This window comes from Scyliorhinus canicula, chromosome 2 (genome assembly GCF_902713615.1).
Source record: "Scyliorhinus canicula chromosome 2, sScyCan1.1, whole genome shotgun sequence".
NCBI classification, from domain to species: domain Eukaryota; kingdom Metazoa; phylum Chordata; class Chondrichthyes; order Carcharhiniformes; family Scyliorhinidae; genus Scyliorhinus; species Scyliorhinus canicula.
Window position 1 is genome coordinate 90,194,923 of NC_052147.1, and position 26,536 is coordinate 90,221,458.

Sequence of the window (26,536 nt, forward strand, 5' to 3'; positions counted from 1 at the left end):
AAGCGATTATTATTATGTTCAATAAAAGGCAATCTCACCGGCTGACTCTTCTTCTAGCCATGGGCTCTAATCCATTGTGGACCAGGCAAAATTGGTATAAAGGTGGATTGAATTTGGGACATTTTGGCAGTTTTTGAATTAGGGGCTTCTTTGCAATGTGTAACGCCTAAATGCTTCTATCTTCATAAAGTTTACTCTGATAGGCCCAAATTGGTTGAAAATATTATTGATTTGACAAATACAAAAAATTCATTCGAGTAGATTAGTAGATTCAGTTTGAAAAATGCTGTGACAAAAAAGGTCAATAGCTATCCATCTCAACATCATTAATTCTATTCCACAGAATCGCAAGTATGTGTGTGATGAGGTTAAATTGCCCAGCACTACCTTTGAACGTACTAGCTGCTCTCTCAGGTGAACACGGTGTACATTGGGGCACAGTAGCACTTCCATCAGCCACACTTCCTGCACTTTCAGCCCCAGTTTCTGTCACATGCTCCGATTCAGCACGACGTTTTCTTTGTCTTCTCTTGGAGTCTGAACGGTCTGTGTTTTTACACTTTTCCAAATGAGGTAAAGGTTCCTACACAAGTATTTCATAACAAGTATTTATAATATCTCAGAACATAATTGTAACAGATTAAAAAAATTCCATGTTAGACAGCAGAGCAATATGTGAACTTGCGCAGATAATAAGTCAGCAATACCATTGAAGGCTGTTCATCATCAGAAGCTGCGACAGCCTGCAGGTGAACAGATTCATTCAGATTTGGATTTCCATTTGGTCTTTCCTTGCTTTTATTAGGCAACTTTCCTTTGCCCCGTCGTTCAGTCACATAGTCTTCCCATTTTTCTACATCAAATGTATTATCACATTTATTTTCTTCTGCAGAAGCCTACAAACAAACAATATGCTTCAGCAACACAAGCCAACATTGCTTACAATTGTTGTGTTTACAAGCAGACAAAGTTCCTTTTGCTGCATGACAACATTCAATAACCGTGGCATGTTTCATCTTGTTCACGGAAACCTCTCCTCAGCTTCTACATTCACTGGGCTTCCTTTCACTACCTACCCAACTATAAAAAGTCATATCTTATTTTGTTACCTTGCCTCTTAGGACCTCAAAAGGTAGTAATCTCAGGATTGCTACCAGTGCCACGAGCTAGTCAGAGTAGGAATGTCAGGATAGATAGGATGAATGCGTGGCTCGAGAGATGGTGCAAGAGGGAGGGATTCAAATTCCTGGGGCATTGGGACCGGTTCTGGGGGAGGTGGGACCAGTACAAACCGGACGGTCTGCACCTGGGCAGGACTGGAACCGATGTCCTGGGGGGGTGTTTTCTAGAGCTGTTGGGGAGGGTTTAAACTAATGTGGCAGGGGGATGGGAACCGATGCAGGAAGTTGGAAGGTAGTAAAACAGGGACAGAAGCAAAAGGAAGTAAGGGGAAAAGTGCAAGGCAGAGAAGACATAGTCAAAAATCTAAAAGGGCGACAGTACAAGGTACAGTGACTGAGGGGAGCTCAGTGAATAGGCCCAGTAATAACAAAAGGAATAAAACTGGAGATGTTAAGATTCAAAACAGAGGTAAAAAAACCAACATAAGTGTACTTTACCTGAATGCTCGTAGTATTCGGAATAAAGTAAATGAGTTGATGGCACAAATCATCGTAAATGACTATGATTTAGTGGCCATTACTGAAACATGGTTAAAGGATGGTCACGACTGGGAGTTAAATATCCGAGGGTATCAAACTATTCGGAAGGACAGAGTGGATGGTAAGGGAGGTGGTGTTGCTCTGTTATTTAAGGATGACATCCGGGCAATAGTAAGGGATGACATCGGTGCTATGGAGGATAAGGTTGAATCCATTTGGGTGGAAATCAGGAATAGTAAGGCGAAAAAGTCACTGATAGGAGTAGTCTATCGGCCACCAAATAGTAACGATATGGTGGGGCAGGCAATAAACAAAGAAATAACTGATGCATGTAGAAATGGTACAGCAGTTATCATGGGGGATTTTAATCTACATGTCGATTGGTTTAACCAGGTCGGTCAAGGCAACCTTGAGGAGGAGTTTATAGAATGCATCCGTGATAGTTTCCTAGAACAGTATGTAATGGAACCTACGAGGGAACAAGCGGTCCTAGATCTTGTCCTGAGTAATGAGACAGGATTGATTCATGATCTCATAGTTAGGGATCCTCTCGGAAGGAGCGATCACAATATGGTGGAATTTAAAATACAGATGGAGGGTGAGAAAGTAAAATCAAATACTAGTGTTTTGTGTTTAAACAAAGGAGATTACAAGGGGATGAGAGAAGAACTAGCTAAGGTAGACTGGGAGCTAAGACTTTATGGTGGAACAGTTGAGGAACAGTGGAGAACCTTCCAAGCGATTTTTCACAGTGCTCAGCAAAGGTTTATACCAACAAAAAGGAAGGACGGAAGAAAGAGGGAAAATCGACCGTGGATATCTAAGGAAATAAGGGAGAGTATCAAATTGAAGGAAAAAGCATATAAAGTGGCAAAGATTGCTGGGAGATTAGAGGACTGGGAAATCTTTAGGGGGCAACAGAAAGCTACTAAAAAAGCTATAAAGAAGAGTAAGATAGAGTATGAGAGTAAACTTGCTCAGAATATAAAAACAGACAGTAAAAGTTTTTACAAATATATAAGACAAAAAAAAGAGTGGCTAAGGTAAATATTGTTCCTTTAGAGGATGAGAAGGGAGTTTTAATAATGGGAAATGAGGAAATGGCTGAGGAACTGAACAGGTTTTTTGGGTCGGTCTTCACAGTGGAAGACACAAATAACATGCCAGCGACTGATAGAAATGAGGCTATGACAGGTGAGAACCTTGAGAGGATTGTTATCACTAAGGAGGGAGTGATGGGCAAGCTAATGGGGCTAAAGGTAGACAAGTCTCCTGGCCCTGATGGAATGCATCCCAGAGTGCTAAAAGAGATGGCTAGGGAAATTGCAGATGCACTAGTGATAATTTACCGAAATTCACTAGACTCTGGGGTGGTCCCGGTGGATGGGAAATTAGCAAACGTGACGCCACTGTTTAAAAAAGGAGGTCGGCAGAAAGCAGGAAATTATAGGCCAGTGAGCTTAACTTCGGTAGTAGGAAGATGCTGGAATCTATCATCAAGGAAGAAATTGCGAGACATCTGGATAGAAATTGTCCCATTGGGCAGACGCAGCATGGGTTCGTAAAGGGCAGGTCATGCCTAACTAATTTAGTGGAATTTTTTGAGGACATTACCAGTGCAGTAGATAACGGGGAGCCGATGTATGTGGTATAGCTGGATTTCCAGAAAGCCTTTGACAAGGTGCCACACAAAAGGTTGCTGCATAAGATAAAGATGCATGGCATTAAGGGTAAAGTAGTAGCATGGATAGAGGATTGGTTAATTAATGGAAAGCAAAGAGTTGGGATAAATGGGTGTTTCTCTGGTTGGCAATCAGTAGCTAGTGGTGTCCCTCAGGGATCCGTGTTGGGCCCACAATTGTTCACAATTTACATAGATGATTTTGAGTTGGGGACCAAGGGCAATGTGTCCAAGTTTGCGGATGACACTAAGATGAGTGGTAAAGCGAAAAGTGCAGAGGATACTGGAAGTCTGCAGAGGGATTTGGATAGGTTAAGTGAATGGGCTCGGGTCTGGCAGATGGAATACAATGTTGACAAATGTGAGGTTATCCATTTTGGTAGGAATAACAGCAAACGGGATTATTATTTAAACGATAAAATATTAAAGCATGCCGCTGTTCAGAGAGACTTGGGTGTGCTAGTGCATGAGTCACAGAAGGTTGGTTTACAAGTGCAACAGGTGATTAAGAAGGCAAATGGAATTTTGTCCTTCATTGCTAGAGGGATGGAGTTTAAGACTAGGGAGGTTATGTTGCAATTGTATAAGGTGTTAGTGCAGCCACACCTGGAGTATTGTGTTCAGTTTTGGTCTCCTTACTTGAGAAAGGACGTACTGGCGCTGGAGGGTGTGCAGAGGAGATTCACTAGGTTAATCCCAGAGCTGAAGGGGTTGGATTATGAGGAGAGGTTGAGTAGACTGGGACTGTACTCGTTGGAATTTAGAAGGATGAGAGGGGATCTTATAGAAACATTTAAAATTATGAAGGGAATAGATAGGATAGATGCGGGCAGGTTGTTTCCACTGGCGGGTGACAGCAGAACTAGGGGACATAGCCTCAAAATAAGGGGAAGTAGATTTAGGACTGAGTTCAGGAGGAACTTCTTCACCCAAAGGGTTGTGAATCCATGGAATTCCTTGCCCAGTGAAGCAGTTGAGGCTCCTTCATTACATGTTTTTAAGGTAAAGATAGATAGTTTTTTGAAGAATAAAGGGATTAAGGGTTATGGTGTTCGGGCCGGAAAGTGGAGCTGAGTCCACAAAGATCAGCCATGATCTAATTGAATGGCGGAGCAGGCTCGAGGGGCCAGATGGCCTACTCCTGTTCCTAGTTCTTATGTTCTTACAACTTAATAAGAATTCAAGGAAAAGCTATTATTCGGACACAGCAATATCCAAGGAGCAAATTAAAGTGGACCTGCATCCTTCAGAGAAACAGAAATACTGGAACATGTGCTCTCACCAAGTATTAAGCAAAATCTCCAAGTAAACTGGTATAACGCACATTGATATGTTTTTAGAAAAAGATTGACCTATCTCTGATTAAACACCAAATTAGCAAAGTTTTGACTAAATTAGTCTAAATACCATTTACAAAAACTATGTGCACTGTTTCAAGCAAGTTGTACTCACTTTTAAAAGTGCAAGTATGAACATATGAATTAGTAGGTGACTCAGCCCTTTGAGCCTGCTCTGCCATTCAATGAGATCATGGCTGATCTGATTGTAACCGTTAACTTTTTTAAATATAAATTTAGAGTACCCAATTCATTTTTTCCAATTAAGGGGCAATTTAGTGTGGCCAATTCACTTACTCTGCACATCTTTGGGTTGTGGGGGCAAAACCCTCGTAAACACGGAGAATGTGCAAACTCCACACGGACAGTGACCCAGAGCAGGGATTGAACTTGGGACCTCGGCACCGTGAGGCAGCAATGCTACCACCGCACCGCCCATCTGATTGTAACCGAACCTTCCTTTCACCCCATCATCAAGAAGCTATCTACCTCTGCCTTAAAAATATTCAGTCTCTGCTTCCACACCTTTTGAGATAGTGTTGCAAAGATTAACGACCCTCAGAAAAAAATTGTTACTCATTGGTTGTAAATGGATGACTCCACTTCCGGTGATGCGGAGCTAAGCCGCACGTTTGGTAGCTCCCGCTTTTTTCGGTCTTTTGGGCTCTTTTAAGGGCCCGTAGCGGTACTGGTTGGACTTTTCCCTGTGTGGGAACACTCTCTCTAAGATTTTCCGCTGGTGGATGGCCTGGACTAGGAGTGGAGCGGTCAAAAAATCGGCTTTGGAGCAGAGAAAGGCGCGAGGTAGAAGAAGCAAGATGGCGGCGGGTGGGGAAGCAGCAGCAGTGTGGCAGCAGTGGGCGCGAAAGCAGCAGCAGCTGCTTCAGCGCTCCTTTAAGGAGCTGAAGGCAGAGATTCTGGAGCCGTTTAAGGCCTCCCTGGACAAGCTCATGGTGACCCCGACGGCTCAGGGTGCAGAGATCCGAGAGCTTCGGCAAAAGGCCTCGGAGGGCGAGGACGAACTCCTGGGCATGGCAGTGAAAGCGGAGTCGCATGAGGCGCTCCATAAGAAGTGGTCATCGAGGATGGAGGAGATGGAGAACCGGGCGTCGGAAGAACCTGCAGATCCTGGGCCTCCCAGAGGGGCTGGAAGGTTCGGATTTGGGGGCCTATGTGGCCATGATGCTGAACACGCTAATGGGTGCGAGGTCGTTCCAGGGGCCTTTGGAGCTGGAGGGTGCCCATCGGGTGCTGCTGAGGAAACCCAGGCCAAACGAGCCGCCTCGGGCGGTGCTGGTCCCTTTTCCCCGCTTTGTCGACCGCGAGTGTGTGCTGCGTTGGGCGAAGGAGAGGAGTAGCAAGTGGGAGAATGCGGAGGTCAGGATATACCAGGACTGGAGTGCAGAGGTGGCGAAGAGAAGAGCTGGCTTTAACCAGGCGAAGGCAGTGCTCCACAAGAAGGGGGTCAAGTTTGGTTTGTTACAGCCGGCACGCCTGTGGGTCACGTATAAAGATCGCCAGCTATATTTTGACTCCCCGGAGGAGGACTGGAATTTTGTTCAGGCAGAGAAGCTGCACTTGAACTGAGGACTGGGGAATGCTGTATACAGCCCGGAGGCTTTGTCCTCCTTGGTATCCTTTCGCTTTATCGGTTCTATTGGATGATTTTTTTTTTTTTGCTGTTCTGCCCTCTTTTTTTTTTTTGCTTGTTTGGGACTGTTACCTGTTTATTTGGGTGCTTTGTCATGTTTGGGGTCTGTATTTTGTTCACTGGTTGAGAGTTTGGGTGTGGTTCGCAGTCCTGTGGGGTCATGTGCCTGTCTTTTCCTGCGTTTTGGGTCAGGCGGGTGGGGCTTGGGATGGAAGTGCGGGCTTTACTCCCACACTAGAGGAGCGGTGGGCGGGGCCGGCACTGGGGCAGTGGTTGTGTTGCACTGGGGAGGGTCATTGGGGTGGCGGGAGCAGCCGGGCTCAGCAGGAGTCGGCTGACTTACGGAAGTACAATGGAAGGTGTTATGCAGCTAGGGGGGGGGCCTAGCTTGGGGCGGGGGAAAAAGAGGGGTGGGGTGGGGGGTACCGGGTTGCTGCTGGAATGGCCAAGACAGGGCTGGAGCATGTAGAGGAGGACGTCGGGATGGGGGTCTGACGCTGTGGGGTACGGGCTGAGCGGGGGGATTGCGGAAGGGGGATAGCTAGTAGACGGGGGAGGGGGGTAGGCGGTCCCCTGATCCAGCTGATCACCTGGAATGTGAGGGGACTGAATGGGCCGGACAAACGGACCCTAGTGTTTGCGCACCTGAAGGGGGATGTGGCTATGCTTCAGGAGACGCACCTGAAGGTGGCGGATCAGGTTAGATTGAGGAAGGGATGGGTGAGCCAAGTGTTTCATTCGGGGCTGGATGCAAAAAAATCGGGGGGGGGCGATCCTGGTGGGGAAGAGGGTGCCGTTTGAGGCGTCGAATGTGGTGGCAGACGCTATGTGATGGTGAGTGGCAAGCTGCAAGAGGAGCGGGTGGTGCTGGTTAATGTATACACCTCGAATTGGGACGATGCGGGTTTCATGCGGCGCATGTTGGGCCGGATGGGGTCTGATCATGGGGGGGGAGATTTTAACACGGTGCTGGATCCGCCACTGGATCGATCCAGTTCCAAGACAGGTAGGAGGCCTGCGGCGGCTAAGGTGTTGAGGGGGTTTATGAACTAGATGGGAGGGGTGGATCCATGGAGGTTTGCGAGACCGAGGGCCAGGGAATTTTCATACTTCTCCCATGTGCACAAGGCCTATTCTCGGATCGACTTATTTGTTATGAGTAGGGCGCTGATTGAGAGGGTGGAGGATGCTGAGTATTTGGCGATAGCCATTTCCGACCATGCTTCCCACTGGGTGGACCTCGAGCTGGGGGAGGAGAGAGACCAGCACCCGCTTTGGCGTTTGGAGGTGGGACTGCTGGCAGATGAGGAGGTGGGGGGACGGGTTCGAGGATGTATTGAGAGGTACCTGGAGGCCAATGACAATGGGGAGGTCCGAGTGGGGACGGTCTGGGAGGCGCTGAAGGTGGTGGTTAGGGGGAAGTTGATCTCCATTCGAGGCTGAGTTCGACTTGTTGACCACCAGAAAGACGGAAGCTCAGTGGAGGAAGGCACAGGGTGCGGTGTATGAATATGGGGAGAAGGCGAGCAGGATGCTGGCGCACCAGCTCCGTAAGCAGGATGCGGCAAGGGAGATCGGTGGAGTTAAGGATCGGGGAGGAAATGTGGTGCGAAGAGGGGTAGACATTAATGGGGTCTTCAGGGACTTTTATGAGAAACTGTATCGGTCCGAACCCCCGGCGGAGGAGGGGGGGATGGGGCGCTTTTTGGACAGGCTGAGATTCCAGAGGGTGGACAGGTGGAGGGACTGGGGACGCTGGTTGAGCTGGAGGAGCTGGTCAAAGGGATAGGGAGCATGCAGTCGGGGAAGGCGCCGGGGCCGGATGTGTTCTCGGCTGGCTTTTACAAGAAGTATGCAGACCTGCTGAGTCCCCTGTTGGTTAGGACCTATAACGAGGCAACGATGTCTCAGGCGCTGATCTCCTTGATTCTTAAGCGGGACAAGGATCCCCTACAGTGTGGGTCATACAGGCCGATCTCACTTTTGAATGTGGATGCCAAGCTGTTGGCAAAGATTTTAGCCGTGAGGATAGAGGACTGTGTGCCGCAGGTTATCCACGAGGATCAAACGGGGTTTGTGAAGGGGAGGCAGCTGAACACCAACATAAGGAGGCTCTTGAACATTATAATGATGCCAGCGGTAGAAGGGGAGGCGGAGATTGTGGTGGCGCTGGATGCGGAGAAGGCCTTTGATAGGGTTGAGTGGGGGTACTTGTGGGAGGTGTTGGAAAGGTTCGGGTTTGGGGAGGGTTTTGTTAGTTGGGTGAGGCTGTTGTACGAGGCCCCGATGGCGAGCGTGGCCACGAATGGGAGGAGGTCGGAGTATTTTCGGTTATTCCGAGGGACGAGGCAGGGGTGTCCCTTGTCCCCCCCTGCTCTTTGCGCTGGAAATTGAACCCCTGGCTATGGCGCTGAGGGAGTCGGGGAATTAGAGGGGGCTGGTCCGGGGTGGGGAGGAGCACCGAGTGTCGCTCTATGCGGATGACCTATTGTAGTATGTGACGGACCCAGTGGGGGGAATGCCGGAGGTGATGGGGATTCTCCGGGAATTTAGGGGTTTCTCAGGATACAAGCTCAACTTGGGGAAGAGCGAGCTGTTTGTGGTACACCCAGGGGATCAGGAGGGGGGCATTGGCAGGCTCCCACTGAAAAGGGCGGAGAGGAGCTTCAGGTACTTGGGGGTTCAGGTGGCCAGGAGTTGGGGGGCCTTGCATAAGCTAAACCTCAAGGTTGGTGGAGTAAATGGAGGAGGAGTTTAAGAAGTGGGACATGTTGCCGCTGTCTCTGGCGGGTAGGGTACAGTCAGTCAAAATGACGGTGCTCCCGAGGTTTCTGTTCCTGTTCCAGTGCCTCCCCATCCTTATCCCGAAGGCCTTTTTCAGGCGGGTTAACAAGAGCATTACGGGGTTTGTGTGGGCACACGGGACCCCGAGGGTGAGAAGGGTGTTCTTGGAGCGGGGCAGGGATGGGGGTCTGGCGCTGCCCAACCTCTGTGGGTACTATTGGGCTGCCAATGCAGCGATGGTGCGTAAATGGGTGATGGAGGGGGAGGGGGCAGCATGGAAGAGGATGGAGATGGCGTCCTGTGTGGGCACGAGCCTAGAGGCGCTGGTAACGGCGCCGCTGCCTCCAACGAGGTATACCATGAGCCCGGTTGTGGCGGCTACCCTCAAAATTTGGGGGTAACGGAGACGGAACAGGGGGGTGGTGGGGGTCCCAATACGGAGCAACCACCGGTTTGTCCCGGGGAGAATTTATGGCGGGTTCCTGAGTTGGCACAGGGCAGGTGTTAGGAGGTTGGGGGACCTGTTTGTAGACGGTAAGCTTGCGAGCCTGGGTGCGCTGGAGGGGAAGTTCGGGCTCCCCCCGGGGAGTGCCTTTAGGTACATGCAGGTAAGGGCGTTTGTCAGGCGGTAGAGTTTCCTCTGCTGCCGCCGCGTGGGATCCAGGACAGGGTTCTCTCGGAGGTGTGGGTTGGTGAGGGGAGGATCTCGGCAGCATACCAGGTGATACAGGAGATGGATGAGGCCTCGGTCGAGGAGCTGAAGGGTAAATGAGAGGAGGAGCTGGGTGAGGGGATAGAGGAGGGGACATGGGCGGACACTCTGGGGAGGGTGAACCCCTCCCCTTCTTGTGCGAGGCTTGGCCTCATACAGTTTAAGGTGCTGCATAGGGCTCACATGACTGGGACAAGGATGAGTCGGTTCTTTGGGAGTGAGGACAGGTGTATCAAGTGCTCAGGGAGCCCAGCACATCATGCCCATATGTTCTGGGCATGCGCAGCGCTGGGAGAATTTTGGAAGGGTGTAGCAAGAACGGTGTCGAGGGTGGTAGGATCCAGTGTCAATCCGGGCTGGGGGCTCAATTTTTGGGGTTGCAGTGGAGCCGGGAGTGCAGGAGGCGAAAGAGGCCGGTGTTCTGGCCTTTGCGTCCCTAGTAGCCCGGCGGAGGATTCTTCTTCAGTGGAAGGATGCGAGGCCCCCAAGCGTGGAGGCCTGGGTCAACGATATGGCAGGGTTTCTTAAATTAGAGAAGGTGAAATTTGCCCTAAGGGGATCAGTGCAAGGGTTTTTCAGGAGGTGGCAGCCATTTCTGGACATCCTGGCAGAACGATAGGAAAAGGCCAGTAGCAGCAGCAGCCCGAGGGGGAGATTGTTTCGGGGGGGGTTTGTCGATGGGGCGGACACGTGTTTTGTGCGAATGGCGGGTGTTAATTTACCTCTTCCTTTGTGTATGCGCAGGGGGTGGGGGGTACTGTGGTTTTTTTTCTGTTCTTTGTAAAAAAATTTGTTACTTTTTGTTGTTGATATTTAATGCAAATTTTGAATATAATTTTTTTTTTAAAGTTAATGGATGACTCCACATTTCTTTAAACGATGACCCCTGGTAATGAATTTTCCCACAAGAGGAAACATCCTCTCCACATCCACCCCTGTCAAGACCCCTCAGGATCTTGTATGTTTCAATCAAGCCACCTTTTATTTTTCTAAATTCCAGCGGATACAAGTCCAGCCTATCCAATCTTTCCTCATAAGACAATCCACCCATTGATTCCAACACATTTAGCTCCTTCCTTAAATAAGGAGACCAATACAGAGTATCCCAATTCTGATCTCACCAATGCCCTATACAAGTACATCCTCCCTACTTTTTCATTCTATTTTCCTCAAAAATAATAGTATTCGAATGGCTTTTTAAATTACTTGCTGTGCATACATACTAGCTCTGATCCCTGTTACATCTTGACAACCAGAAAAACATCTAATCATGCCTACCATTTCCTGTTAGCTAGCAATCCTATATCTATGCCAATATGTCATACCCTACATCATTTTGTTTTGCAATAACTTGCTTATGAATTTGCTTTTATCACATTATGAAATACTTTAGGAAATCCAAATAGTGTATCCATCCATTTATCCACAGCATTTGTTACTTCTTCAAAGCAGTCCAATAAATTAGGTAAACGTGATTTCTCTCACAAAACCGGACTGCTTGATTACCCTGATTTTTTCCAAGCGCCCTGTTACAACATCTACAACAATTCCTTATGACAGATTAAGCTAACTACAGTTAAGCTAACTGGCCTGTTGTTTCCTTCCCTTTTTGAATAAATGAGTTACAGTCACTATTTTCCAATGAAACTGAATTACAGTCACTATTTTCCAATGAAATTGAACCTTCTCCGAATTCCATCACTGTTTCGGAGTCAAAATCATGGAACTTCCTCCCTAACAGCACTGTGGGTGTACCTCTACCATATGGACTGCAATGGTTCAAGAAAGCAACTGAATACCACCTTCTGAAAGGCAATTAGGGATGGGCAATAAATGCTGGCCTAGCCTATGGCACCCACATCCCATGAAAAAATAAAATCGAGGGAATTTAGAAATTAAAACCAATGGATCAACTACCTCACTAGCCATTTAGTACCACTTCCCTCGTGACAGTAATTTTCTAGTCCCTCCCTCCCATTTTCCAATTTATAGAATGTAGCACAGAGCTAAAGAGATGGTTTTTAAAGCAGCCCAAGGCAGGCCAGCAGCATGGTTCAATTTGCATACTGGCCTCCCCTAACAGGTGCCGGAATGTGGCAACTAGGGGCTTGTCACAGTAACTTCATTTGAAGCCTACTTGTGACAATAAGCGATTTTCATTTCAATTAATCTGTCATCTCTTTATTTTCATTATCAATTCCCCAGACTCACTTTCTATTGGACCAATGCTCACTTGGTTTATGCTTTTTAAAAATATCTATAGAAACCGTTACTATTATATTTCAGCTAGCTTCCTCTCATTCTCTAATTTCTCCTTCCTCAACAACCTTTTGGGCAGTCTTTGCATTTTTATAAAGATTCTGTCTAATCTTTGGACCCGCCAAGTGCCTTAGCACAATTATTTATCTTTTCTTTAATTCTGATGCTAACCTTTTTTAGTTAACCACGGATGGTCTGCCTCCCCTTGGAATCTTTTTTGTTAGAATGTATCTCTTCTGCATATTCCAAAATATCCCTTTAAATGCCTACCACTGCATTTAAAAAAAATAAATTTAGCGTATTCAATTCATTTTTTTCAATTAAGGGGCAATTTAGCGTGGCCAATACATCTACCCTGCATATCTTTGGGTTGTGGGGTTGAAACCCACGCAAACACGGGGAGAATGTGCAAATTCCACACGGACAGTGACCCAGAGTTGGGATCGAACCTGCGACCTCGGTGCCACCCCATCTTTATTGACCTATCCCCATAAACTTAAATTACCAGTTCGCTTTTCACAGTAACTTCATTTCATTCACTTGTTGCTTGAAACTAGACATGCCTGAGGTTTTCCACCTTTTTCAGAAATCTGAAATAATTAATCATTACTACCACACTTATCCATCTCTGGATCTGGGTGCTATCCAGATTGGTGGTTCACATAGATAAAAAGAATGCCATTCAACACCTTATCCTATTGCTTCAGGTTAGAAACAGCACCAATGAAGAATAAAATTAAAGCCACTTCTTCTAATTCTGGCCTCTTGTGTTCTCACCACCATTGGCAACTGGGTCTTCAGGCATCAAGGCCCTAAATTATGGAAGACCCTAAACTATGAAATTCCCTACCTACATATCCCTACTTCTCTCCTTCTTAAGTCACTCTTAAAACACTAATGTTTTTGGTTATCTGCCCTAATATCTCATTTGGTTCAGTATCAAGTTTTGTTTGATAATGCTCTTATGAAGCTCTTTGGAATGTTTTATAAGCTGTTCTGTACTTAGATTTTCACATTACCTTCAGAACAGCATCATTCTTCTGCTCTTGTTTGAAGTACTCTTGCAAATTTTTCAGTAATTTATCTGCCTGTGTTAGAAAAAGTGAGTTAGACAATGAAGAGCTTTTAAAGAACTGCAAGAAAATTTCATATTTCATTGACATTATTGCATACAATATAATTTAGAACAAGTTGCAAACAAATGTAATAAACTGTCATTTATAGGCCAAAAATAAACTTCATCATTTGGGCTGAACAATTAGTTATTGCAATCTTAATAGAAACATCTGCAGCACTGGAGGGGAGCCACTGTGCCCACTCTGTGCCATTGACATGCAATGGAAAATTTGCAGCTGGATACTATACCCGTTTGGTCACACTGTAAACTCACTTTCCTGGGGTGGGGTCGCACTGTGAACTCACCTTCCTGGGTGGGGTCTTAAGAGGCAGGGGCATTGCCCATTACATCACAAGACCTATCTAGCAAATTTATATAGTGCCCAAGGCACTTTAAAAAAAAAACATTGAAACAAATCATGACACTCAGCCACATAAGGAGAGATTAGGTCAGATGACCAAAAGCTTGGTTGAAGAGGTTGGTTTTTAAAAGAGGGTCTGAAAAGGAGGAAAGTGAGGTAGATATGTGGACAGGAGTAGGGGAGGATATTTCAGAGCTTAGGGCCTCGGCAACGGAAGGTCAATGAACACCAGTGGTGGAGCAATTAAAATTGGGGACGCACAAGAGACCAGAATTTAAGGAGCGCAGATATCTGATGATGATGGGGCTGGACCAGATCAGAGATGGGGAGAGGGGAGGCCATAGAGGGAATGAAAATAATATTGGGAATTTTTAAATTTAAGAGATTCTTTGACCAGCAGCAAATGCAGGTCAGCAAGCACAGGTGAAAGGGGAATGGATTCAGTGTGAGTTAAGGCATTGGTTGTGTTTTGGGTGGCTTTAAATAGAGATTAGAATGTGGGAGATCAACCAGCAGTCTATTGGAATAGCCTGGCAGTAACAAGGCATTACATGACTGAGGATTCCAGCAGATCAGCCGAGATAGAAACACAACAACAAAAGTGGAAACAGACCGTCATATGATAGCATGAATAGATCAGAAGCTTATCTTGGGATAAAATGTAACATCAAAGTTGTGAACAAATTGGCTCTCAGACTGTTTCCAGGGAGATAGATGGAGTCACTTGTCAGGGAACAGAGTTTGGATCGGGGAGCAAAAATAGGGGGTGGGTTTCTCCGTTGCTCGATGCCGATATTGTTACCAGTGATCGGGCAGAGAATCCCTGTTTACGACTGTTGGGGCAGCCTTAGGACGTTACCTGAAGGCCCTTCCCGATGCTCCACCACCAATGGGCCGAGTTCCCAAGGAAAGGGACACCTGTGCTCTCAGTTTTCGTGAACCCGGCATGTGCGGGTGGTGGAAAAAGAGCTATGCTGCTGGCGGGCACTATCTGGCAGGTCATGTCAATGCGCGGCCGGCACCATGTTGTACAGCGTGACCACTGCAGGACGTCACCGTGCGCATGCGCGGCCATGGATCCGTTAAATTCTCAGCTGTTTATATCGGGAAGGCCGTGCGCTTCTTGTGGTGCAGCTGCTAACCCCTCACTGGTCGGAAGATCTGTGCTGGGGCCTCACGATTCTTTTGGCGTATAGCCTGACATCCTCCGGACATGGCCTCAAAATCAGAGAATCCAGCCGAATGGCTTTAGTCTTCCCAATAATGTGTGTCACTAATATTTTGGAGTCGTCAACAGCGCTTGTTGGTACAGCTGGATTTTAGCAGCACGTGAAGGTTACCACTAAACCTAGGATAATGGCTGAGGGGCAGCACCTGCAGGGGAAATCAGAGGAACCCAAGGATTGATCTGTGGGGTCACAAGAGGTAACAATGAGAAAACTTTTGAGAAAAAGGAAATATTTGAGGGATTCCCTGGCTACAATTAGATGTATAAGAATGGAACAGGTGAGAGCAGTCCCAAACAGCTGGATGACAATGGGGGAAAGTCAACCATGCCAAGTTTGCAGACAGGTCTAGGAAGACACACAGGATCTAAGTTGGAACTTTGAGATCCACTCCAAGATAACTCTGCTCTTCTACACTTCTCAGCATCCATGCGCCCTCTTGCCTTGTTAATACTTCCTGAATGCATTATCTCACACTTCCTGCTGTTGCTCGTTCTGGTGAGAGTGTGCTTTACACTCAATTGGCTCTGTTTAATTCCTTAGCTCTAGAGTCACCAGGTATCCTTATGATACCGCCACGAGGTTCAAGTTCAAATCAATGACTCAATACACCAGTTAGTAAGTTTAAAACAAGACACGTTTATTATTAGTTATTTACTACTCATGCATATAATACTAAGACTAAACTATTCCTACCACTACTAGGCCAATACTTATCTGGAATAAGGGAACTGCCGGATCAGGGAACAATGGCCTCTTGCTCTGTACTGGATCCGCAGGCTTCCAGTTGGTGTGGACTAAAGGGGTCAGGAGTGTCTATTCTCGTAGCGTACGTTGTATGACACTTACTTGTCGGTGTAGCTGGTGGCCAGGCCTCTCCTTCTCACGTTCAAGTTCTTAGAGAGCTGCTGCAAAGGTGTTCTGCTGGGAGGGCCGGCTAAGAGATCGAACTACTCTTGGGACCTGACTTTTATAGGTCCCAGGGGCTTCGCGCCCTTTTGGGCGGACCCCAATCCTACTGTCCATCGATTGGGTCTCATCTCAATTGATTGGTATGAATCCCCCAATACTGAGGCTGTCCCTCGATCGCGGGGCGGTTCTTCTTAACTGGTTTGTTTCAGACCCCGTTGGCGCCGGGAAGTCTGACCTGCCATAGAATGTCCCAATTGTAGCTAATCGTTGTATCCATTGTTCCCGGGTATTGCTTCATTAATACGTAAACTGCTGGTTTCGGTGCTGTCTGCCTTCTTTGCAGCCAGACTACACATGAACTTCTGCAAACTGCCTGTCTCTTTATAATTGTCCATTTTTCCCTGTAACCTTTGCATTCTTCCATTTTGTGTGGGGAAGTGGCCAACCCAGGTGGCTACACTGCTCACCTAGTCAGTCCGGTGATCGGTTCATCACTATCAACTCCAGCGCTGTTGACCTTGGTCTGCATCACAAACCAGCTGTACAGCCAACCATACCAGCTACAGTTATTCATGAAGGCCCAACCTTGTTAACATTGGCCCTTACTGGAGGTGTGGTGATCCTCAGGTTAAGTCACCACCAGTCAGCTTTCCCCTCAAAAAAAAGACGATGCCTATGGTAATTTGGGACTATGGCAACTTTATATTAATGATCAACCACATGGCCATTTTCAGATCCTTTCATGGAATGTGGGCATTACTGGCTCGCTGAGTGTTTTTATTACCCATCCTCAATTGCCTTTCTGAAGATGGTGGTGAGCTCAATTTTGAGCCACTGAAGTCCATGTGGCATATGTGCACCCGGAGTGTTCAGGAGCAAATGCCCAGATTTTGACCCAGCGACAGTGAAGGAACAACGATGCAGTTCCAAGTTAGGAGGATAATGTGCGGCTGAAGAGGAACATGTAGGAAGTGGCATTTCCAAGCATTCAATGTCCTTGCTGCTCTGGTAGCCACAGCATTATATGGATGGTCTAGTTCAGTTTCTGTTAAAATAACAATCTGCAGAATGTTGATAGTGGGATAATGCCATTGCCAGGGGGAGATGGTGGCACTTAGAACATAGAACATAGAACGATACAGCGCAGTACAGGCCCTTCGGCCCTCGATGTTGCACCGACATGGAAAAAAAAACTAAAGGCCATCTAACCTACACTATGCCCTTATCATCCATATGCTTATCCAATAAACTTTTAAATGCCCTCAATGTTGGCGAGTTCACTACTGTTGCAGGTAGGGCATTCCACGGCCTCACCACTCTTTGCGTAAAAAACCCACCTCTGACCTCTGTCCTATATCTATTACCCCTCAATTTAAGGCTATGTCCCCTCGTGCTAGCCACCTCCATCCGCGGGAGAAGGCTCTCGCTGCCCACCCTATCTAACCCTCTGGTCATTTTGTATGCCTCTATTAAGTCACCTCTTAACCTTCTTCTCTCTAACGAAAACAACCTCAAGTCCATCAGCCTTTCCTCATAAGATTTTCCCTCCATACCAGGCAACATCCTGGTAAATCTCCTCTGCACCCGTTCCAAGGCTTCCACGTCCTTCCTATAATGAGGCGACCAGAACTGTACGCAATACTCCAAATGCGGCCGTACTAGAGTTTTGTACAACTGCAACATGACCTCATGGCTCCGGAACTCAATCCCTCTACCAATAAAGGGCAACACACCATAGACCTTCTTCACAACCCTATCAACCTGGGTGGCAACTTTCAGGGATCTATGTACATGGACACCGAGATCCCTCTGCTCATCCACACTACCAAGAATTTTACCATTAGCCAAATATTCCGCATTCCTGTTATTCTTTCCAAAGTGAATCACCTCACACTTCTCCACATTAAACTCCATTTGCCACCTCTCAGCCCAGCTCTGCAGCTTATCTATGTCCCTCTGTAACCTGCAACATCCTTCCGCACTGTCTACAACTCCACCGACTTTAGTGTCGTCTGCAAATTTACTCACTCATCCTTCTGCGCCCTCCTCTAGGTCATTTATAAAAATGACAAACAGCAACGGCCCCAGAACAGATCCTTGTGGTACGCCACTCGTAACTGAACTCCATTCTGAACATTTGCCATCAACTACCACTCTCTGTCTTCTTTCAACTAGCCAATTTCTGATCCACATCTCTAAATCACCCTCAATCCCCAGCCTCCGTATTTTCTGCAATAGCCGACCGTGGGGAACCTTATCAAACGCTTTACTGAAATCCATACACACCACATCAACTGCTCTACCCTCGTCTACCTGTTCAGTCACTTGTGTGGCATGTTACTTGCCACTCATCAGCCCAAGCCCGAATGTTGCTGCATTGGCATGGACTGCTACAATATCTGAAGAGTTGTGAATTGTGCTGAATGTTGTGCAGTGAACATCCCTACTTCTGATCTTGTGATGGAGGGAAGGTCATTAAGGTAGAAGGATAGCAGGGACATGGAGGGTGTTGGTGTTTGCACTGCCTGGTTTGGTGGCAGAGACAGGAACCCTCAACTCACTTTAAAAAGTACCTGGTTCTGCACCCAAGTTCTGTAACCTGCAAGGCTATGGAAGGTGGGATTAGAATGGGCAGCTCTTTCTTTTTTGGATAGCGCAGACACACTGAACTGAATGTTCTCGCTTGCCATATCTTTCCTATGGTTGGGCCTAGGACATTATCTTGAGGAACTCCTGCACCAATGTATCTGATTGACCTACCACTAGGGTAGGGAATTGGGACAGCTGAGTACCTGAGAGTGGAGCGGTGAAATGAGTCTAGGAGGGGTCAAGAGAAGGTCAAGAAACGGAAGCAGGAGCAGAAATAGAGTGATGTGCTTGGATCCTATTTGACAGCCCAAATGTGTTGAGAATGGACTCTGGGAATCAAAGGCTGGAAAGCAAAGGTGTTGTTCAATGATTAATATATATTAAGATGTTTTACAACACCACGTTAAGGTCCAACAGGTTTGTTTGGAATCACTAGCTTTCAGAGTGTAGCCCCTTCATCAGGCTCCGAAAGCTAGTGATTCCAAACAAACCTGTTGGACTTTAACCTGGCGTTTTAAGACATCTTACTGACACATTACTACTAAAGGACGTCAGGAAATGCAGCTTAATATTCTTGGTTACCGAGATTTCATATAGGATAGAGAAAATAGAGGAGGGGAGTCATGATAATGGTTGAATAAACACCCACAGCTGAGAGAGAGGATAAAATGCTAGAAAGAGCATTAAAGGAAGTCACATGGATTTGAACTAGAGGAACAAAAAAAAAGCAGCCCTCTAGTATTTAGACCCCTAAAACATCCCTCCAGCCTAAAACTACCAAATACATTCACTTTGCAAAGTCCCCATACCAAACAAATACTATAATACTTGTACTATAATACCAGACCCTAAACCTCACTTCCAGAAAGCGGCATATCAGCTCAGCGTTTGCTTACAGACCAAACAAACAACTCCAATACCACGCTAAATAATCAGTTTATAAATGATTGTAAATGCATTCTTTGGTTATATTAAGCACACCCATCATAAACAAAGTTAGACTTCAGTTTTATCAATACATAGCTTCACTCGAATTAGATTGTTAGCTGCTTAAACTTGTGAAACATTTTCCTCAAGTCTCAATTATACTAACTTTATCGCCATATAGTTATACAGATGTTGTGGATTCCTTGTTAACTGAGTCAGTCAGCTGGTGTTATACTGGGATACTTTGAGATCTGACTGACAGTAGGCGACAAAAACACATTTGCACTTCTGGCATCCCTGAACGATAAGAAATTGTCCATCAAGGGGATGTAGATAACTGACTAAAAAGGAACACTTTCACTATTTATATAAATCACATCTCAGTGTCAGCAAGATTGGCATTTTGGTATCAATAACATTACAACAAAAACGGACGCAAATTGCATTTCTTTGACACTTTGATTCAACTCCCAGTAGTTGATGAAATACTCTGCAGACATCGCTCATGGGATTGTCAACACCCAAATATCACCAGCTAACCAGTGAAATTCCAGTTACAACAGACCATTTTTGGGGAAATGTGAGGAGTTTACAAAGTTTATCATTTATTTCTCCTAACCCACGGTACTTGCGATTTAGGGCATGAATATTAATCTCAGGATACACAACGCAGAGGCACCACCACCACACCCCTTTCCCAGTTCAAGCGGCAGTTTTCCCTCTACCCCTGGTCGCTCCGCTCACCTTCAGCTTGGCCTTCAGTCCGTGCTGCTTAGCGAGCCGCTGCAGCTCGCTGTACTTGAGTTCCTCCAGTTCCATTGCCAGACCCTGTTCTGTTCTGTTCCTCTGTCCTGCTCACCCGCTCGCTCGCTAACGGTCGCCGCTCAGATTTAAAATCTCCTCGCCCGATCCGCCCATTGGCCGAAAGAAAAGCGCGCCTGCCCCCGTCACAACAATTCAATTCCACAACTGCATTTCTATTGGTTGCCCAGCTTCCTTACCCCGCCTCCGCTCAGCATCACAGCCAATGGAAACCGAGAGTCCCGAACCTGGTCCAATTGAATGACATCTACTCTGTCCAATTACTCCGATCCCCACAGTTTGAGTTCCAAAGACGCTCTGAAGAGTCACGTGAACTCAAAACGTTAACTCTCTTTCCCTTTCTGTGAATGCTGCCAGATCATAGAATCCACAGTGCAGAAGGAGGCCATTTGGCCCATCGAGTCTGCACCGATTTATGGAAAGACCACCCCACTTAAGCCCACACCTCCACCCGATCCCTGTAAATCAGTAACCCCACCTAACCTAAGAGCAATTTAGCATAGCCAATCCACTTAACCTGCACATCTTTGGACTGTGGGAGGAAACCGCAGCACCCGGAGGAAGCCCACACAGTCACAGGGAGAACATGCGGATTCCGCACAGACAGTGATCCAAGCCGGGAATCGAACCTGGCACCCTGGAGCTGTGAAGCAACTGTGCTAACCACTGTGCAACCATGCTGCCCAGATAACAAAAAGTACAGCAGAGCAACAGGCCCTTTGACCTGCTCCAACCATGCTGCTAGTCTAACCTAAAACCTTCTACACTTCCAGGACCCGTATCCCTCTATTCACATCCTATTCATGTATTTGTCAAGATGCCCCTTAAACATCACTATCATACCTGCTTGTATCACCTCCTCCGGCAACGGGATACAGGCACCCACTAACCTCGTGTAGAAAACTTCCCTTGCACATTTCCTCGAAACTTTGCTCCTCGCACCTTAAACCTATGTCCCAATTACTATGGAAGCAATTGACACTTCCACCCTGGGTAAAAGCTTCTATTCATAATTTTGTGGACTTCTATCAGGTCACGCCCCAACCTTCGTCGTTCCACTGAGAACAAACCATGTTTATCCAATCGCTCATAGCTAATGCCCTCCATACCAGGCAATATCCTGGTAAACCTCTTCTGTACCCTCTCCAAAGTCTCCACATCTTTCTGGTAGTGTGGCAACCAGAATTAGACACTATATTCCAAATGTGGCCAAACTAAGGTTCGACACAGCTGCAGCATGACTTTGCAATTTTTATACTCGATGCCCCAGCCAATGAAAGCAAGCATGCCGTATGCCTTTTTTAAAAATAAATTTAGAGTACCCAATTCATTTTTTTCCATTTAAGGGGCAATTTAGTGTGGCCAATCCACCTAGCTTGCACATCTTTTGGGTTGTGGGGGTGAAACCCACACAAACACGGAGAGAAAGTCCGTATGCCTTCTTGACTACCTTCTACACCTGCGTTGCCACTTTAGTGACCTGTGGACCTGTACACCCAGAGCCCTCTGCCTGTCGATACTCTTGACGGTTCTGCCATTTACTGTATATTTCCAACCTGTATTAGACCTTCCAAAATGCATTACTTCACATTTGTCCAGATTAATTTCCATCTACCATCTTGCCGCCCTAGTCTCCAATCGATCTATATCCTGCTGGATCCTCCGAAAGTCCTCATCCCTATCTGCAATTCCACCAACCTTCATGCCGTCTGCAAATTTACTAATCAGACCAGTAACATTTTCCTCCAAATCATTTATATACACTACAAACAGCAAGTCCCAGCACTCATCCCTGCAGAACACCACTAGTCACAGCCCTCCAATCAGAAAAGCACCCTTCCACTGCTACCCTCCGTCTTCTATGACCAAGCCAATTCTGTATCCATCTTGCCTGCTCCCCTCCGATCCCGCATGACTTCACTTTCTGTACTAGTCTGCCATGAGGGACCTTTTCAAAGGCCTTACTGAAGTTCATGTAGACAACATCCACTGTCCTACCTTCATCACTTCCTCAAAAATTTTGATCAACTTAGTGAGACATGACCTCTCCTTCACAAAACCATGCTGCTCTTCGCTAATACGTCCACTTGCTTCTAAATGGGAGTAAATCCTGCCTTGAAGAATCCTCTCCAATAATTTCCCTACCACTGACTTAAGGCTCACCAGCCTGTAATTTCTTGTATTTCCTTGCTACCCTTCTTAAACAAAGGAGCAACATTAGTTGTTTTCCAGTCCTCTGGGACCTCACCTGTAGCCAGTGAGGGTACAAAGATTTCGGTCAAGAAATTTCCTCCATTGCCTCCCTCAGTATTAACTCTATCTGGGGTAGATCCCATCAGGTCCTGGGGAATTATCTACCTTAATATTTTTCAAGACGCCCAACACCCCCTCCTTTTTGATCTCAATCTGATCAAGACTATCTAGACACCCTTCCCCAGACTCATCATCCACCAAGTCCAGCTGTTTGGTGAATACTGATGAAAAGTACTCATTCAGTACCTCACCCATTTCCTCTGGTTCCAGCCATAGATTCCCTCCCCTGTCCTTGAGTAGACCAATCCTTTTTTTGGCGACCCGCCTGCTCTTTATATATGTGTAAAAAGCCTTGGGATTTTCCTTAATCCTGTTTGCCAATGACTTTGGTGACCCCTTTTAGCCCTCCTGACTTCTTGCTTAAGTTCCTTCCTACTTTCCTTATATTCCTCATGGGTTTTGTCCGTTCCTAGACTTTCAACTCTTACAAATGCTTCCTTTTACTTTGGACTAGGCTCACAATATCCCTCATTATCCAAGGTTCCCGAAACTTGCCATATTTATCCTTCTTCCTCACAGGAACATGCCGGTCGTGAACGCCTATCAACTGATATTTGAAAGCCTTCTACGTGCTAGCTGTTGATTTATCCTCAAACATCCATCCCCAGTCTAGATTCTTCAGTTCCTGCCGAATATTGTTATAATTAGCCTTCTCCCAATTTAGCACTTTCACCCGAGGACGACTCTTATCTTTATCCATTAGTATGTTAAAACTTACTGAATTATGGTCACTGTTCCCGAAATGCTCCCCTATCGAAACTTCAACCACCTGGTTCCCTAGTTGGACTATCTACATATTGTTTCAAGGTGCCCTCCTAGATGCTCCTTACAAACTCTGCCTCATTCAAGCTCCTATCACTAAGTGAGCCCCAGTCAATATAGGGGAAGTTAAAATAATAATCTTTGTTGTCACAAGTAGGCTTACATTATCACTGCAATGAAGTTACTGTGAAAATCCCCGAGTCACCACATTCTGGCACCTGTTCGGGTACACGGAGGGAGAATTCAGAATATCCAAATTACCTAACAGCACATCTTTCAGGACTTGTGGGAGGAAACCGGAGCACCCAGAGGAAACCCACACAGACCCAGGGGGAGCATGCAGACTCTGCACAGACAGAAATCGAACCGGGAACCTGGAGCTGTGAAGCAACAGTGCTAACCACTGTGCTACCGTGTCGCTCAACCACCCACAACAACAATCCTGTTGCTTTCACACTGTTCCAAAATCTGCTCCTCTATCTCCCGCTGGCTGTTGGGAGGCCTGTAGTAAACCCCCAATATTGTGACTGCACCCTTCCTATTCCTGAGCTCTACCCATATTGCCTCAATGCATGAGCCCTCTGAGGTGTCCTCCCGCAGTACAGTTGCGATATTCTCCATAACCCGCAGTGCAACTCCCCTACCTCTTTTACAGCCCCCTCTATCCTGTATGAAACATCTAAATCCTGGAACGTTTAGCTTCCAATCCTGTCCACCCCTCAACCAAGTCTCTGTAATGGAAACAACAACATAGTTCCAAGTACCAGTCCAAGCCCTAAGTTCATCTGCCTTACCTGTTATACTTTGTGCATTGAAACAAATGCATTTCAGACCACCAGTTCCACTGTGTTTTGCAACATCTCCCTGCCTGCTCTTCTGGAGTCTTACTGACCCTATTCTCTAGTTCCCCCACAGTTATTTCCCCTTCTGACCTATTGATCCGGTTCCCACTCCCATGCCGCGCTAGTTTAAACCCTCCCGTGTGACACTAGCAAACCTCGTGGCCAGGATATTGTTGCGCCTCCAGTTTAGATGCAACCCGTCCTTCTTGTACAGGTCCCGCCTACCCCGAAAAAGATCCCAATGGTCCAGACATCTGAAACCCACCCTCCTACACCAGTTGTTTAGCCAGGTGCTTAGTTGTACTATCTTCCTATTTCTAGCCTCATTGGCAAGTGGCACAGGGAGTAATCCCATCCTGTTTTTAACTTTCTAGCCAACTCCCTGAACTCCTGCTGCAGGACCTCGTCGCCAGTGTTGAATCCGGAACAGGCGAACTCAAAGACAGAAGTAGAAATTACAGAAATTACATTATCACTGCAATGTTTATTTTGATGCACTTGCAATACTCCTCCACTCCCCTAAGGGTCTCATTTCCTACAACTGGGGCTCTCCTTGAAATGGGGAAACCCTGCCCCCTTAAAGGGGAAGGCCTGCCTGTCTTAAAGGGGAAGTTCATATTCCGGAGAGGTCATGGGAAATTGTATAGTCCTGATCCTGGGACCTCCATTGGGGTTATAACAAAATAAACACTTATTAAATTAAAATAAGTCAATTGACGATATGCTTCCTAGCACTAGATTTCTACTCTAAATGTAAAATGCTAGATGTAAAATTGTAAAATCTGCTGAGTTTTTCCCCTAGCATTTTCTATTATTATTCAAAAGTCCTATCCAGTCCGAAACATTAACTCCCATTGTCTGTCTCTTCACAGATGCTGCCAGATCTGCACTTTCTGATTTTATTTCAGATTTTCAGCATCCACAGAATTTTGCTTTTCTGATTTCCAGTTACCGTGACTACACTTCCTGACACTGCGCTTCCTGTGGGACTCGATTCCATTTCCCCAATTTCTCCATCTCTGTCACATCTGGTCCAATAATGCAAGCATCCATAAGAGTGCTTCTGATACATCTTTCTTTTTCCTTGACTAAGGATTTCACTCTGGCGTGGTTGAGAAAGCCCTCAATTGCATCCATTTCCTGCCTTTCTGCTTGCACCTTTCATCCCTGCTAGAGCCGCAAAAGGATTCTCCTTGTCCTAGAGTGACAAAGCCAGAACTGGGTTTTCCACTAAGCATTCCGGTGTCCTTACAGTTTTCTGGGTAATGCTCAGCTCAGCTGAGGTCCCTTCTCTTTCCCACATCCCTCACATTGCATTTACTTATCGATGGTTCGTCTTCAGTGCCCTGATTGGCCATTCTTTCAGAATGCTGTCTAGCCAATCATGGATTTCATGTAGGAGGTCAGCAGGGGAAAGGGAAGACCAGCAAGACCGAGCAGTAGATGTGAATTCATAGAATAAAAGTATATAGGAGACGCAATTCAAAAAGCAGGATACTGCAGGTGCTGGAAATCTTAAATAAAAACTGTAAATGCTGGAAATACTCAGCTGGTCTGGCAGGCAGTATCTGTGGAGAGAGAAACAAAGTTAATGTTTTAGGTCTGACCGTTCATCAAAACGGGGGAAAGTTAGAGTTGGAATAGATTTTGAGCAGTGAGTGGGTGGGACAAGGCCAAAAGGAAGGCCTGTGATATGGTGGAAATCAGGAGAGCTAATCTTACAGGGTCAAAGAGAATAGTGGTGGGGCAAGAAAATAAAGAATGCATCTAGAGCAGGTGTGTTGTTGACTGAAAGCAAATATAAGAGAAAAACTGCAATATGCAAAGAACAGGAAACAAATGGGCAGTGATTATGGTTTAATATTGTTGAATACATTGTTGTGTCAGCCCTTTTACCTCCACCTTGCTGCAAAGCCCCATGTACTCTTTCCAGGTTAAACAGTGATTTACTTTTACTTTCAATTTAGTACATTGTATGAATTGCTCACTATGCTTTACATTGAGGACACCAAATGCAGATTGTGTGGCTGCTTTGCAAAACACCTCCATTCAGTCTGCAAGTATGACCCTGAGCTTCCAGTCACCTGCCATTTGAATTCTCCACCTTGCTCTATGCCTGATCTATCTGTCCCTGGCCTGCTCCACTTCTGCAACGAAGCTCAAAGTAAACAGGAGGAACAACACATCAACCTTTCGATTGGGCACTTCACAATCTTCTGGATTTAACACCGAGTTCGACAACATTAGATTGCAGCATCAGCCCTGATTTTGTTCCCTTTTTCTTTGCTGATTTTGCCGTTTCTCTCTATAATGATCCAGGAGACCAGAGAAAGAAGGTTCACTTAAGTTTATTATAAACTTAAAGGTTAAGGCTACTCCGCGGCATACAAGAATAGGATCCCAGTCAGGAACTACGAGAGAGCCGGTCCCGGTTCAGGGTAGTGAATTTAATGATCAGCCATGATCATAATGAATGGCGGAGCAGGCTCCAAATGGCCTCTTCCTGCTTCTATTTTCTATGTATGTTTCTGTATTTCGTCAATCAATCTCTTTCGTACTTTCATTCTATCAAAGACCTTT

General features: G+C 46.3%; 1 protein-coding gene across 2 annotated transcripts in view; it reads right to left on the reverse strand.

Moving 5' to 3' along the window:
• Window positions 1-20,155, reverse strand: part of nusap1 (nucleolar and spindle associated protein 1) — a 39,279-nt gene extending 19,124 nt beyond the window's left edge. Inside the window, exons 1-4 of one of the 2 annotated variants that reach the window (XM_038782629.1) lie at window positions 19,962-20,155; window positions 13,105-13,173; window positions 708-896; window positions 388-583 (exon numbers count right to left, since the gene is read on the reverse strand). In XM_038782629.1, the coding sequence (XP_038638557.1) occupies window positions 388-583; window positions 708-896; window positions 13,105-13,173; window positions 19,962-20,036 (529 nt within the window). In that variant the 5' untranslated portion in view covers window positions 20,037-20,155. The remainder of the gene's footprint in view (window positions 1-387; window positions 584-707; window positions 897-13,104; window positions 13,174-19,961) is intronic. The other variant, XM_038782639.1, reaches the window with a different exon arrangement.
• Between the last annotated feature and the right edge of the window lie 6,381 nt (window positions 20,156-26,536).